The sequence below is a fragment of the Elaeis guineensis genome, chromosome 14 (genome assembly GCF_000442705.2).
Source record: "Elaeis guineensis isolate ETL-2024a chromosome 14, EG11, whole genome shotgun sequence".
NCBI classification, from domain to species: Eukaryota; Viridiplantae; Streptophyta; class Magnoliopsida; order Arecales; family Arecaceae; genus Elaeis; species Elaeis guineensis.
The window spans coordinates 49,162,223-49,178,136 of NC_026006.2; the positions used below are offsets into that span (position 1 = coordinate 49,162,223).

At 36.9% G+C, this 15,914-nt stretch overlaps 1 protein-coding gene across 2 annotated transcripts in view; it reads left to right on the forward strand.

Annotated features, from left to right (window-relative positions):
• LOC105057786 (preprotein translocase subunit SCY2, chloroplastic) overlaps positions 1-15,914 on the forward strand; it is a 34,242-nt gene that overhangs the window by 14,396 nt on the left and 3,932 nt on the right. For both annotated transcript variants that reach the window (XM_010940482.4, XM_010940483.4), the window contains exons 7-11: positions 7,326-7,417; positions 9,165-9,248; positions 13,387-13,528; positions 14,734-14,853; positions 14,990-15,119. In XM_010940482.4, the coding sequence (XP_010938784.1) occupies positions 7,326-7,417; positions 9,165-9,248; positions 13,387-13,528; positions 14,734-14,853; positions 14,990-15,119 (568 nt within the window). The remainder of the gene's footprint in view (positions 1-7,325; positions 7,418-9,164; positions 9,249-13,386; positions 13,529-14,733; positions 14,854-14,989; positions 15,120-15,914) is intronic.

Sequence of the window (15,914 nt, forward strand, 5' to 3'; positions counted from 1 at the left end):
ACTTGTTTGGTCCCATTGAATCATGTAGATTTAGGTGTTTTATATTAGTATGTTTTGATGATTAGATGGGTAAGCTGCAACAGATTTTGTTATTTTCTCTTAGAAATCGATTGGGAGTTGAGTCATCATGTGTCATCTGGTAAAAGAGATAGAACATAGAGAACCACTGCATGCTTTAAATTGTCGATATTCAAGTTACTTTTATTTTTGGTATGACCATGTGTGCCATCGGGAGATACGTAAGTATATTGTGCAATCGCTATAAAAAATCTTGGAGTACCTAATGACAAATAGTTCATAGGAAAAAACCTAGTGATGGGATGTAGAGGTCCGGCAGGCAAGCAGCAACATTATTTTTCCAAATAATGTGGAAAGGCTAAAAGAATTTATGATTTCGAAAGGTGCTATGTTTCCAAAATATATGGAAAATAGCTGCTTAGGAGCATGCAAAAAGTTGATTTTCAGGACATTTGAGCTCAACAGAGAGAAAATGTAAAATTTGAAGATAGGATCATATTATTTGCATACAAATGAAGTTGTAAGAGAATTGTTAGATAACAAGACTACCAAAAGGTTAGTTCATAAGTATCCAATGAGGATCATGCTAGGAGCATAGAATTTAGTTATTACTATATAGTGGACAAAAAATAGTGGCCCTACTGATTTTGCAGTCTCGTACTATCATACTGTATCAAACTGTATTAGTATTACTCCATATATTTATGTATAGTCTTTCTATACATGAAAGGGGAGTTCAGAGCTTCCCTTTCACGACATTTGTCGCAATTCTGGGAGTCTGAACTCTCCTTTGTCAAAAAAAAAGAAAACAATCGATCTCCCAACGTAACGTCTTATCACTTTTATCCATCAGAGGGAGTCCAAACTTTGTCAAAGCCAAAAAAAAAAAAAGATCCATCACCCAACATCCCATCTCATCACTTTTACCCATCACATCTGTCTGAACTCCCCTTTGTCAAACCAAAAAAAAGAAAAAAAACCCACTCCATCACCCATCATGTCCCATTGCCATTACTTTTGCCAAAAAAAACCACTCCATTATATCCATTCACGTTCCATCAAGATGTGGAAATCATGTAGAGAAATAGAAGGAAATAGATCAGGGAATGGACAGCCATTGTTGAATCTCATGCATTAACAAGGACGGAGAGAGAGAGAGAGAGAGAGAGACTATGTGCAGTGAAGTGCATGAGGGAGCAAGATTGGAGGGAGAGTAGTGGGAGTGAGAGTACAATAGATGGTATTTGGGTGGTGACACTGTCAAATCTAATGAAGAAAAAAGAGACGAGATTGTTTGTTTGGTTTTTTCCGTCATTTCCATCGTAGTGCTCCATTCCTATACTTAAATTTTTTTATTTTCGAATAACTTTTAAAAAAAATCATATTGTCATTTTTTTATAAGTTGTGTGATCATTTTTTAACAAATAATCATGCAGTCATATAAAGATTAGCGTATGGTCCACCGTCCACGCTTTTATTTCTTTACATAGAGCCTAGCCAGTTAGGTTGTATGGACTATGAGACTCTTAAAAAAGATAAAGATAATTTTTATGGTATTCATACTCCATGGGATTAGACTTAGCTGTGGAACGAGTTTCAAAGTCCTTTTTTTAAAAAGAGAGAAGATGGTTGTAAAGTGGAAGTAGGATCTATGCAATGCACCGGTAGATGAACCGACCTCAGGAACCACCAAGCTGTCTTGACTCCACCTACTTTTCTCTCTCCATCCCTTTTTCTTGGACTTCTTACCGCCCTTTCCTTCTTCTCTTATCCTTGGAATTGAGGTCAAGAAGATTTAGTAAGATATGATTGGGAACTACATGCTATCAATTTTATGTTATTTTCTTCATATTTTATACAAACCCACTGCGTAGCGCGGGTTCCATACTTGTGTGTGTGTGTGTGTATTGTTTTTCAAGGTTTTTAAGCTTCCTTTATTTAGTTTTGAGTGGAAATAGGGTTTTATGAGTTTACTTTTGATGTTTAAATGGAAACACACTTATATTTTTGCAGAACATTCCTATTTTTTTTTTTTCAATTTCTGCCATCTATGGGATATAATAGAAAAGATAAAATGGGAGGGGGAAATACCTGGATTGGAGGAACGCCTTGCCTTCCACTCCCTCTTCCTCTTTCTCCTCTCTTAGTTCCCTCTTACCTTGAAAGAGAGGGAGAAAAGGGTGATGGATACCTTTCTAACCTAGTAATCGGGCCTTGAACTGGTACAGGCCCTTACCAGTCCAAACTGCTTGGAACCGGGTGGTTTGGCTTGGTAAGTACAGCTTTGCACTATTTGGGCACAATCCCATACTAACACAAACCATCCCAGTTCATGGTCGGGATGGTATGGTACTAATCAAACTGGGTGGTTCGATACAATAGTTCATACCATGGTCTGCCAACTTGTTTACCAAAGGCTTAACAATGGTGAATATACTTGAGGTTGAGGAATAAGGGGCGAAAAATTTCGGTATGCAAATCAAAGAAACAGGCTGGTTTAGTTTTGATTATTGACAATCTGAAATTTCCAGAGTGGTTGATAGTTACAGTACTAGTACCTACTTGTAAAGAGTTTTGTAGAATTGCATTGGCCATTCCTGAATTGAAGTAATGAATCTGTGATGAAGCTATGGAAGAGGTTACATGGTCAAAAGATAAAAAGATGTAACAGATTTAGGAAGACAAATTGGCTTTATGTTAATCAAGTTCAAAGAGGAAGAACCATCATAAGGCTCTTAATCTGTTATTGATCTTGAGAAAGCATAAGATGATAAGACTGAGTAACTATTGAGCTTGTTTGATAGTGAAATAGTGATGAGTGAAAATGACACTGCGATTACTTGTATTGTGAAGCAATGGGAAGTTACAAGTGCTTGTACTTTCGAAGAGACTACAAAGTTCTTAATGTTAATAGGCCTCTGTAAGTTAGCTTCAAGTATACAACCATTTCTCTTTTGCTAAAATGTACTAATTATTGGTATTTAATAGGAACCCCCTTGCTAGAAGCTAACATAGTGGTGGTTATTAAGATAAGGCATGAGTAGAAAATACAACTGATTTTATGGGTTAAGGTCTTAGAGAATAAACAAATAAAATTAGTTAGAGTGCAACTGCAGACTTTATTGCATTAGAAATGCAGGTAGAGGATAATCTGCCTACCAAGATTGGCAGCGATATCCTATCTAGTGTTTGAGGAAGGCCACCAGTCCAATTAGATTTGGCCTGGATGCATTGTAAGTATATAGGCATCCTATTGGATACGTCATCAGACGAATTATAGTCCAAGTTTATTTTAATCTTTTTGCTAATGGAGTTGTAATAGGGGTCAAATTCTACTTCGATTAGTGGTCAGTTCAGGGTCTGAAATGCAGATTGTACTGTCTTGTACTGTGTCCTATACTGCCTTGTATCAACCCACATTGATTTGTATTGACATTTGTCTGTGTTGGCAAACTGTGGATAGATACAGAGTGCATGGTGCATATTGTTCCACTATAGGTTTGCTATCTTGGTACTGGATCCCGTACTTGTACCATCCTATTACAATATTGGTATGCAGTACAATACGAGACAATGAATTGTGCCAAGTGTTGGTACGGTGCAAGACTGTATACCAATTTAGTATCAGTATGGTACGGTATGCTTGGTATGATATGGTACCGATCAGTATGCCAAACCTTGAAGTTCTATATAATCTACCTAGACGTGACTGGCATGCCTCTGTACCACAAATTTGTTACAGACAAGAAACAACCAGAGGATTACATGTCATGGTGAATCATATAGCCATGAGCTAGCTTACATGCCAGTGCTCCCGCATGGCTTGAAATTTGTGCAAATTGGAGATCAGATCAGAGGAGATATGGCTGTTTCTTACAAGGGCTAATATTCATCCATATATATGATGTTTTTGGCTGAATCACCATTTGTTTCATCATCTTCTGTTTTGTTTGGGAAATCTAAGGCATATAGGTCCCAAGTCATCGGGAAGCCTCTAGAGCTTATAAAATATGATCATATGGAGTCAGTTTGTTAAATAACTTTTCAATTGTTTGAGTTGAATGCTCTTCAAGAGTGTTCTTGGTGGTGTGATTGTGCTGTTGCTTGTTGTGACTTCTCGCTTAGAGAACTCTACAGTTCTTCTTTTTCTTCTTATGCAATTTTGGAGTATCCTCATGTGAAAACTGATTCTACTCTGATTTGAGCGTGGGAAAGCCTTAGTGTAGGAAAATGCAACTCTGATCTGATTAGGTAGGATTAGTGGGGCTTTGATCTGGTTATCTTAGCTATAAAAGTTTATTTCTCCTTGCATAAAATAATGGAGGTTCATAAAAACAAATTTGCTTATTTTCTTTGTCAGATGTGCCTTAATTTATATTTATAGCTGGATCACTTCTGCTAAGCTTTGCCAGTCATCCGAGTTTTAGTTTATATTGAAACTTTGCTTCCACAAGACTAGAACTTGAGTAATTCCTGCCTCCTTTTTCAAGGCTAGCTTGCACATTGTCAAAAACCATGCAGCTCTTAAACCCCAAAAAATTGTGCCTCAACAAAAGGAAGCATTTAGCATGATGGGCCAGATAATTCTCTTAACAATTTATATGACAATATTTTTGTTTTACCATATAAATGGATGGAGAGAAGTAGATTTAATGTCTCATGGCAAAGTTAAAGTAGATCAATTGAAAAATTGAAGAAGTGAACACCGACTTTATTACAAATAATATTGGTTAATAACTTAATGAGAAGGATTGATGAGCTAAGTTGAGAAAGTTGGACTGGAATTGTCAAAAGCAAATTGAGTAGATCAATTAGGTTCAAGTGAGGGAAAACTGGTTAAGATGGTTTTGGCATGTGTTGTATGAGATGAAACTAATAGGACGCATGTCATATTTAGGTTGTGTTGCCGTTGAAATCTGGCTCTTGGTCGGAATGACTAGAGTTGGTATAAGTGTGTCCTTTCAGGGAAGTGACTTGCAAAACAAGTCATGACTGGAGTTGACTCCGATGGAGATCCTCTGATGCTCAAGTCAGATTTCAGAGAACAAGTGAGAAGGAGCATGCGAGAGAGAGAGTGTGCGTACCTTGAGGGTTCTTTTGAGGCCTCTATTTATAGATAGAGGCATGCATTGTTATCGGGGCGTTATTTCTGGCCCATCCCAATTGGATCGGATCGGATGCAGCGTGCCGAGATTTGGGGGCGAGATTCTCAAAGTGTGGCAGTTATTTTTGTGTTATCTGCTTTGGGGTTGGTTGTTGTGCAGCAGCCATTTGAATTTGAAATGAAGGCGTGAGACGGGATCAGGTTAGCTTCAACTGAGAGGACTTTCGATCGAACATCGGCATAGTTGACGAAGGTCTGGATCGGTCTCGTGGAGGTAAGTACCGAAGGGGAGTGGCAATTGGGAGCTGGATATGCTGCCGAAGTAAGGGTTGGTTGAGTCCGAAGTATACCTGTCATCAATACCAAGATTGGCTTGTCCAAAGGTAAGTATGCTGCAGAAGTAAGGATCGGCTGGGCCTAGTGTAACCTAATTGGGGCTTCTTCATGTCTTTGGCCTAGGGACGATATTGCCCCCAACAGGTTGAATAGTGAAAAATGTGTATTTTAAATAAAATGCACCATTCCAATATATGATAAGATGGAATGACTAATTTAAAAGTTCTTTTGTGCATGAAGGCCTTACACTAATTGATCATTCATTCTCTAGGTCTTTTTTATTTTTGATTCCAATCAAGAGAAATGTGATAAACAACCTGTTTCCATTATTCAACTACATTTGTTACTTTGATAACAAAAGATTTTATTGCATGCTTGGAGGAGTAAGCTTTGTGCCATGACAAATGGTTAAGTAGGAACCATAAAGGTGACTCTAAAAAATGCAAGCAGACTTCTTGTTTATGGTCATATTTTTGTTTTATACAACAATATGTGTAGTCCTTACAAACAAAAATCATCAACTAGAATGAAATGTGGTTACTAGTGTCTGTATGCAATCTTTTGCTCTCATAATTCTTCGCAACCAAAGCCAGTCGTTATACAGATCTAGGAAAGCATTCACTAGTGTCAGTCATAAGTTTCATTTTCCCTTTGATATTTAACATGATTCTAATTTGCAAAGGGAAGTCCATAGAGTGACCGTCTCTGAATATAAGATGGTTTGGATGCAAACGTTTTCTTCTATCCCACTACCTTTGCCCATAATATTACTTGCTGTTTGCAATGTTGTAAATAATTCCAACCTCCATTAACCAGTTCTGTTTAATCAGTTCCATCTGCTGATACCAAATCACCTTGTTATTCCCTTGTTCACTCTTTTCTGTTCACACATAAGAGTCCTTTAACCGGTTTTCCTCTTTACAAGTAAATTTGCCATCTGTGAGCACAGACTTAATCTGTTTTGTTTTCAATGTTAAAGAAAGTATCACACTATCTTATCTTACATGTTTGACTTCTTATGTACAGCTTATTTTCAAGCAAAACTTAGACAGCTTCCCAGCTTTCACTACATTGAAGAGGGTATGGACAGTAAATATAACAAGATGCCTGAGCACACAGCTAAGTGTAGGCAATTGTCCTGAAGAGGCATCTCCTCTCCATCCTGATTAATCTGTAAAAGATAAATGGGGACACCTGAAGCTACCTTTGGCAATGAAACTTATTTACCGCTAATTTCCAATAATAAATGGTAAATAAAGAATAAGTCAGGGACTTGACAAGGAGTTCATATTATTAGAAATGTTTCCAGATTCTGGACTTCACAAGAATAACATAATGTGTTTTCATCATAGAGGGGAGTGGAGGTTGAAGTTCCCAGTGAAGATCTTGTTATATTTTTGTAAAATTTAGGTTATGCGAGCCATCTTTTGGCAATGCAACTTATTTACCACTAATTTCCAACGAGAAATGGTAAACAAAGAGTGAGTCAGGGACTTGACAAGAAGTTCATAACTTCATATTATTAGAAATGTATCCAAATCCTATACTTCACAAGAATATACATAATGTGGTTTCGTCATAGAGGGGGGTGGAGGTTGAAGTTCCCCATGAAGATCTCTTTATATTTTGCTAAAATATAGGTTATGTGTCTATGTTTCTTGGGCCTTATCTATTTTCTTCTTTAGTTGCTACTTGTTCTGTTTGTGTGCTTATTTGTGCTTGCTTTCATAATTCAATAAATGCAGTCACTAATTTTTTCCAGCAAAGATATATTAAAGATTCAGTTTATATGGAAAAAATATATTTTGTTGATTTTTTAAAGTTCTGTTCATCAATAAGTTGTTCTCTTCTTTTTTTTTTTTTCCAGATTCAAACACATTGTTTTGACAAGCTTCTTGCTGGTTTTTGGTGCAATGTCTATGACATGGATCTGTGATACAATCTCAGAATCTGGATTTGGTACTTGATTATCAAACATTTCCATCCTCTTATGCCTTAATCTGTAGGCAGACTTGCATTTTTCACTTGCTTCTGGTCAAGTTGTGCTGTTGATTCTTTCTTTTTTGACTGATCATGCCCTTTGACCTTTTCTTGGCATTGAACTGTATCATTCAATTTATGGATACCCTTTGTACTTTTGTACTACCTAAGAATTATCTTCTTAGTAGCTCTGTTGATTTTAAAAATTATATCCTTAGTAGCTCTGTTGACTTTAAGTAGTTTTGTATTTTATGAGGACAGTCTTCATTTTTTGCAGTTTGATCATAATTGAGAAATGATCATGATTCCTATTTTGTGGATTATTCACCTGCATTCCTATTTGTTCCTCAAACATTGTTTTCTGGCTAAAGTTGATGTGATTTTGCTGTTGACAAAAGGTTGAAACCTTATTCTCAAATAATTACCTGTATATTTTTTCCAAATATCTTTTTTCTTTCTGTATCTGTCATGTTTAAATGGTTTTCTTGTAGGCAAATAGTTAATGCTTAAACTTTTTACATTTTTAACCTGCTTAGATATTCTTCACCCTGATGCACCCAAAATTCATGGCATGAATTCTGGTTAAATCATGACAATATTATCACAATATGCTTGCATTTTTTGATGAACTAAATCATGATGGAACCACAAAAAATATGTGTTCTTTACCTAACATATTTAACTAACATATAATTTTGTAGTAGGGATATTATGCAAGAGATACAACTTGCCTTGACAAATAAGACCATCAATCCTACTGGTTGGATGTAGCCTAAATCCTGCTACCATATAGTACATTCTGTGCCATTTAAACTGAAAATCCACATCTTTAAGACTTTAACTATGATCTACATCCAAAATATCTAAAAACAGAAATCAAGGGATTTTCATCCTTATACCAAGTAGATGCATTGTGTATCATACTAGTAGATTTAGGTTGCCAAAATGGCGGGAGCATAAGGGTGTACACTCGGCCCTTCCCATGCCTGGTAGTATGGTATAAGACTACGTACTGGTTTGGTACATTACCGACCAGTACAGCAAACCTTAGTCTCTTCTGAATATTTGCTTTCTAAATTTGTAAGCTGTAGGCACAAATGCACACGCATACATATTGTGCCAGCATGTATGCACAAATGCACATGCATACATATTGTGCAAGCATGTATATGTAGATATAAGTATAAGGTACATGTTAACACACATATACAAGCATGCAATTGTGCAAATGTAAGTATCTATTTATTTATGTTAGATTAATTGTGGCTACAGATGTTATATCAAGTTAAATGAACTTTACATTTTCACTTTACTCACTCTTGATAGCAATATCCAATCTGAAAGCCAAGTTTTGGAAATTGGATGGTGTCGAGTTTCTTATTATTGACTGAACCAGATATGATTTGGAAAAGAAGTTTTTTGTCTTTAAAAGCTGCTGTATCTGATTTCTGTCTTGTTTCTTTTGGACCTGTAGCCCCATTTACCTGTCATTTTCTTGATGTAAGTGAATTAGGTATTTCCCCCCTCTTTTTTTTTTTTTTTTGCACCAAAAAAGAGAGAATTTTGGTAGCAATATCCGACCTTTTAAGATAACAGTGTGGATATGATTATTAAGGAAGGTTTTGTGGTTGTCTTGCCATGGCTATTCTAGATTATATGAAATGCAGTATTTTTCTAAACTTTGTTAAACTGCACATTTGTCTAACTCTAATTCTGTGTATTTCAGGTCATGGTTCTTCATTAATAATTTGTGCGGGCATATTGACTGGCTATACAGATACATTGTATAAGATGTTGTCACAGTTTTCAGGTTGGTTTGGATATTGTCTGACCATCGGTTTTCGTTCGTATCAATATTTTTTAATTTACATTCGAATAGTCCCAACAGTTTAATAAGTGCAAATATGAGGTGTGAGTGTTCTGTGCACATATCATTGCACAGAAAGCAAGCAAAAGCAGGTACGCACGTGTGCTGCAAAACGGAGTGTGCATATCTGAGCCACTGTTGTCAAAAGAGCAGCCTAGGTGCTTAGAGGGCCTAGACTGCCTAGGCAGTGACGAACTGGGTACTCTTAAATTAATGGATAAATACACTCCATTCTTTTGTTTTGTACTTTCTCCCTTTGTTTTATTTTTACTGCTGTGACAAATTAACCTCATTTTTGTTAAAGAAGTGAAATCAATTAAATTTAAGGCTTCTTTTTTGCTATCTTATTTGAAGGCTGGCCTTGGTTCAATGATAAGGTTGTTCCATTTGACTTTGTGTCACAGGTTTGAAATGTAGAAACAGCCTCTCTGCAAGAAGGGGTAAGGTTGTGTATACTTGGCCCTCCCCAGTGTGGTTCGTCGAACTGTCTCGAATCGGGCAGGTCGGAGTGGTCCAAGCCATACCGGCCACAAATCGGCATAGTTCGGCCTTCCAAATCAGAATACCGGATGAGGGAGAGGGAAAGAGAGGAAGAGAGGGAGAGAGGAGGGGAGAGAAAGAGGGGATGCTGCTGCTGGAGAGCCGGTAATGGCCCGCCGTGGCTGCCGAAAGTCTGCGGAGGCCTCGCGGCTCTGTGTTGCCCGATAGGACGTTTAATTAAGAGAGATAGAGAGAGGGAGTAAGAGGATCAGAGGGAGGTGCAGCTGACAGAGAGGCCGTCGGAGGGTGCTAGGTGGCTGTCATGGCCACCGGATGGCGGAAAAGGCACGGACAAATCCACGACCGCAGAATAGGGTGACCGTCCTGTTCATCATGCTTTTTTTAAAACGATGATAAATAGTGAAGTCGGCAATGCGTGTGTTAGTTTGGTTTGTTGGCTTCACTATGTTCGGGGTTTTTTAAAAAAAAAATCCATGAAACAGGGGCGATGACTGCGATTTCGTTGTCCGATGGCCACTGCGACAACTGGAGGCCTTCCAGCAACTTCTTTGCCGACTTTCCCTCCCTCTTTTTCTTTCCCTCCCTTCTCTCTCTTTATCTCTCTTTCTCTCTCTCTATCGACTGCGATTTGATGGAGGAAGCGGAGGCCTTGGCGGCCCTCCGAGTGCAGCTGCGGCCCACCTCTGGCCACTGCCGATGTCTCCTCTGGCCATCCTCTCCCTCCCTTCCTCTCTCTTTTTTCACTCTTTTCCTCCTCCCCGATTTCTTTCTTCCCTTCTATATCGGTTTGCATTGGTCTGGTACAGATCTGTACTTACTCATACCATTGGCTGGCCGGCACAGGTCCCGGTACTAGTTCCATGGATCTTGCTCCCCAGGCATTGTAATGGCGGGAGCCTGATGCACTAGGATTCCCATTTATCTATCATAAAAAGGGCATATGTGTAGTCACATTTGACCAATCAATGCCATGTCTTTTATTATTAAAACATTCAATTTAATATGAATATGTAAATAGCTGAGACCTGAGAGGCTGTTGACCTCTTCATTTGACTCAGTGATTGTTGTCACATTTAAAGCTGTAAGTTCATTCCCCAACTATGAGAAAAACAAGAGACTGCATGTTTCATTGTTTCAAATACGAGAAAAACAAGAGAATGCATCTATGAGAAGTTGGAATGAGACTGCATGTATATCAACTCCTGAAGTCAAAATGCTGTTGATGGAATCTCAACTATCCATCAACTAATGCACATCTTTTTAATCAATCATGTGCATCATACGTGTCAAATGCCAATGAATAATTTTTTAAACCAATTTGATGTTGTTGTGTCTGTATATTCTGGGAGTTAAAAAATCCTAATAATATTAGTTCTCTTAGCATTCAGTGTGGGATTTATAGGCAGCAATATAACAAATTATGAAAGAAGAATTTAATGTTGTGTTTTTGACTAGGCTAATCAAGAAGGAAATATCTAAATTACCTAAGAAACAAATAGCGAGCAGTGGAATCACTTGAGTGAGATAGGCTTCGGGATGTAAAAAGGATCCATTGCTTGATTAAATTCTCATAGTTTTGCCCTAATTTGACCTACAAGTGGGATCTACTTATGATGGAAATGTATTGTGTGACACTGGACTTTGTCCTTGAATGCTTTGCCTTTTTCCTTTAGCATCTCCATGTGCTGTTGGTTTAGAAATTTTGAAGTTCTAAGTGTACTCAACTGTTTTGGTAAAATTTATTTTCATTTTGATGCTTAGTTCTGTTTGACGGCTTGTATAGAGTAGTGACTAGTGGGTACTTCTAAAAAGCATCTTGCCTCCTGACTTTCTCTCTCCATCTAAATAAGTGACTGGATATTTTCATTTTTTGATTCACTAATGCAAGAATTCTATTGTGGGTGTTTGTCTGTGATGAAAGGGCCATTCTTTGGCCTGTTTTATGAGTGTCATGTTCTACACCCTTCTGTTATGTAGAGAGTAGGAACCAATATGCGAAATGATTTGGCAAATTGATATGTTTTAAGAGTAAGGAAATTAGACCTCATTGATATAATTGGCTGGTTCAACTGATGATTTGCAAACCAATAGCTCTGATGAGCTTGAATCTTTTGAAAAATCTATCAATCACAGAGTGCAATTTCTGTGGTCTCTATCAGATACTTCACCTTTTCTTTATGTTTAAATATTGTCATTGACAAGAAAAGAGAAAAAAATTGTCTAATTATTATTTTTGCTGACCTGTGCAAAATCTGAAGAGGTTCTTGCAGACATTTTGGTCACTTTGGCGATAAACTCCTGTACAGGATTATTTGTATGTTTACTTCTCTGTTTGTTTTTCTGTTGGAGCACTCTACCACTCAAGGATATTATGAAATTTTATCCTTCTAGAGCTTTAGGTTTTCCAAAGAAAGGAAGACAAAATGAATCAGAGTTTGCCTTCTTATGTCCTTAAATCTTATGTTGCAAGAAATGCTAATATATTGTATCCATATTGTTTTTCACCTTTCTAAATCTTCTTGAGATAAAACCATGAAACAAATGTTACTTGGACATGTGAACCTGGTGTCAAATGTCCAAGCATATAGAAGAATCTGATGTAGGAGTCTTCTGAAAAAGGGTCGTAGGGACATAATTGTATCTTAACATATATTTGTGTAAATACACTAATGGATGCATATGATGAATAATGAACTATCAATTCTCCATGACTTTATAAGATTTGATAAAATGCTTGCTTGTGGTTATGTTAGACTTGGAAACTTACATATAGAAGTGCCAAAGTTAGTCTTGAAATGATGATAACACAATAATTGATGGTATGAAGTGTCAAACTATCATTAGCATCCCCAGTGGCCAAGCATCCAACATGTTAGAGAAGCCAAAGTTTGGAGCATCTAGGTTACATTGAATGAAACAAGTATGCATGCAGAACAGAAGGGCTTTTTGGAGTACCAAAGTAGGTTTCCACCCAATTCCACTCACTACATCGAGAATGAGACACGATCAATAATTGACTTACCCTCCTAGCTGGTCAATTATGGGGAAACCCAATCTCAATCACATTCTTGTTATAATCATCTGGCAGGGCAAGAATAGGGAGTATTTGAATGAGGGTCTGCATATGTTATTTATAGAGAGGGTGGGGCTTTTGCTATGGGCTGATATGGGATAGTCTTTTACGAATAAATATATAGTTTGAACTCAATAGCTCCAAATTATTTGTAGTAGCAAAATAAGAATAACTTATCGTGTTCACATTGTCTTTTCAATTTTTTCTAATCTTCTTGAGGCAAACAATGAAAAACATAGCATGACATGCATGTGACTTGATGCTGCGTGTCTTGATTAGTTTCTGTTTCATACACAAAGAAAGGTGGGGGTTATGCCATTGCCATGTTCTAATTCATATTCATCTCTGCAAACAAATGAGGATATGTTACCCTTTATCTTTTTATGTTTTGTCCAACCTTTAGCGAATAAAAATATGCTAACTGTTACCATGTGAAGTCTATGCAATAATTTATGGTATTTGTCACTTTGTTTCTTTTCCTGAAATTAATTGGACTTCTAAAATCAGGAAATTTGGTGAGCTGGTGGCCCTACATATTTGCAGTACTAGGAATTTTCACAGTTGTCACTATGTGGGCTGTTCTTGTTACCGAAGGTTGTAGGAAGATCAAATTGCAGTACTATGCTTTTAAACTGGCTTCTGCTACAAGGTAATCTCACTTCATACTTCTTAGGTTATAATGGACTTCCACTTTTGCATCGATATTTTAAAATTATGCTTATAGAATGGTTTTTCAGAAATTATTATATCTTAATGTGCTCTAACTCAGCTGACCAAGACATTGAGCCATTTCAAAATGTTCATATTGACTATGTTAGTGTTAGCCAGCTTAGAATTCTTATATGGTATATGCATATCACAATGCCGCTTGGTTCTTTTGCTGCCATTAATGTGTTCATCTCTTCTATGTTATGTTATATGAGCTCAGATATGAGTGCAGTTGCCAAGTTCAAGGTCTGTATGTGTGAAATTATCTTCCTTAAGACCTGTTACAAAGTGTTGTACTTGTATGCATGTTAGGTCATGTTGATGTGGGGACTCTGGGGCAAATGGATGCTCTATGTATAAATTCTTTATGTGCATGTGATCCTAATGTGGTAAACTTGATTTGATGTGAAGTATTTGCTTCATGCTACTGAGAGAGGTGTATCCAATCCGATACTTGCTTCTCAAGTTTCATACTTGCTTCTCAAGTTTCACCATCTAATGCAATGTTCTTGCATTTTTCCCCCTCAAGTCACATCTGCAACTGTTTATGGACAGTAAAATATCGCTTGTACCCATGGGTCTTTTTGGATGCTGGAAATTCCATGTGATAAGATCCAACTGGTGGGAGTTTTTTTTCTGTAATTGTCAAATTAAATGCTTGGTCTGACCTTTGTATGGTAGAAGTTGTTGAAATTCTTAGATATGTAAGTTACTTTGACAGGTGGAAGATCAACCTTCTTCTGTGTGCTTTTTCAAGGACGTAACTTATACAGGATGCACACATTCCTTTTAGTTATTTTCTTGAGTGGATAACTAATGTCTAATCCTCTTCTGATTGCTTTCTTTCCACATATTTGGTGAATGATTTAAGAAATGTTAACAAATCAACTTTCCTAATTGTTTCAATGCTTACCATGCCTACGACTGTGCAACATGTTTGTTAATTAACAACTTACACAAATAGGATATATTTCACCTTAGATCATCAAACTATTTGTTGGTGCACTTATTGACTACTGTTGCTTGGAAATGTTGATCCTCCTATCATTCTTCTACTACTACATTCATTCCTATATATTGCTATACTTGGCTGATTTTTGAACTATAACACACAGCTACTGAAAGTAATTCATTTTCTGTGCACAGAAATGGGGGGTCCCCAGTTACGGAGGTGGAGCCATATATCCCCTTTAACATTAACCCTACGGGAATGCAACCTGTTCTCACTACGACCTATCTATTGGCTTTCCCTAGCATTATGGCCAGGTTAGTTCCACCGTCCTTTCAAATGTCCTAGTCATGTCCATTTTTTGTGAACAAAGTGTGCACTGTCATTGGTATAATGTCTTTAACCTGGTCCCAATCTACTTCCATCTTTCTAATATGCTACTTGTGTTGGCAGCATTTTTGGATCGCCATTTTGGGAAAACTTAAAGGAGATACTGAACCCTGAGAATTCTATTGGTGCAGAGCCATGGGTCTATTATTCAATTTATGCATTTTTTGTATTTCTATTCAACATATTTGACATTGTAAGTAATTTTTCATCTCAATTAATTGCTTCATTATTGAAAATTTTTATGCTTTGCCTTTTTGTACTCTATTTCCTTCTACTGATGTTCGACAGAATTTTAAATCTTTGGTTTCTCTTAAAGTTATTATTTTATTGTTTTGTTGATCTTTGTGAAATCAGATCAACTCAAAGCTTTGTTTCAAGTGTTTGATTAGTGAATATAGTGGATGCTTATTCATCATATTCTTAATTTAGAGGGAGAAAGGAAAAAACTACTAGAAGCTACATAACTGAACCATTGTCTTTGCTTTATTTGTTCCATTTTGCATCTAAGACCAAGTCCTTAACACTACTTTCTTTTTCAATTTCTTCTCACCTCTTTATCATATTCCTTTAAGATATTCTGCTGCAGACTCAAAACTTTTAAGAATAGATGTGAATATGAGGTTCCTCTTGGCTTGGTTATGCATGGAGGATAACTTCAGTGGCTGCATCCTTTCAAGTGATGGTGATACAAACAACATGTTGCTCCTTCATATATGCCTCAATTTTGTACTTCCCTTTCCTAGTTTTGTAATACTCTAGTATGATAACCTGATTTCTACAAATTTTTTTATTCTGAACATTCACCTCTCTATTGTAAATAGTTTTCTCAATATGGCATTAGTGTTAGTCTTCTCTAAATATGGTGGTCACGGAACATCACTGCAAATGTGTTATCTTTTCTCAAAAATAAAACTTTGTTTCACCTCCCAGATCTTTGTAGATATAGTTGGCTTTCAAGAAACTAAGGCTTTAAGGTGTATGCAAATGA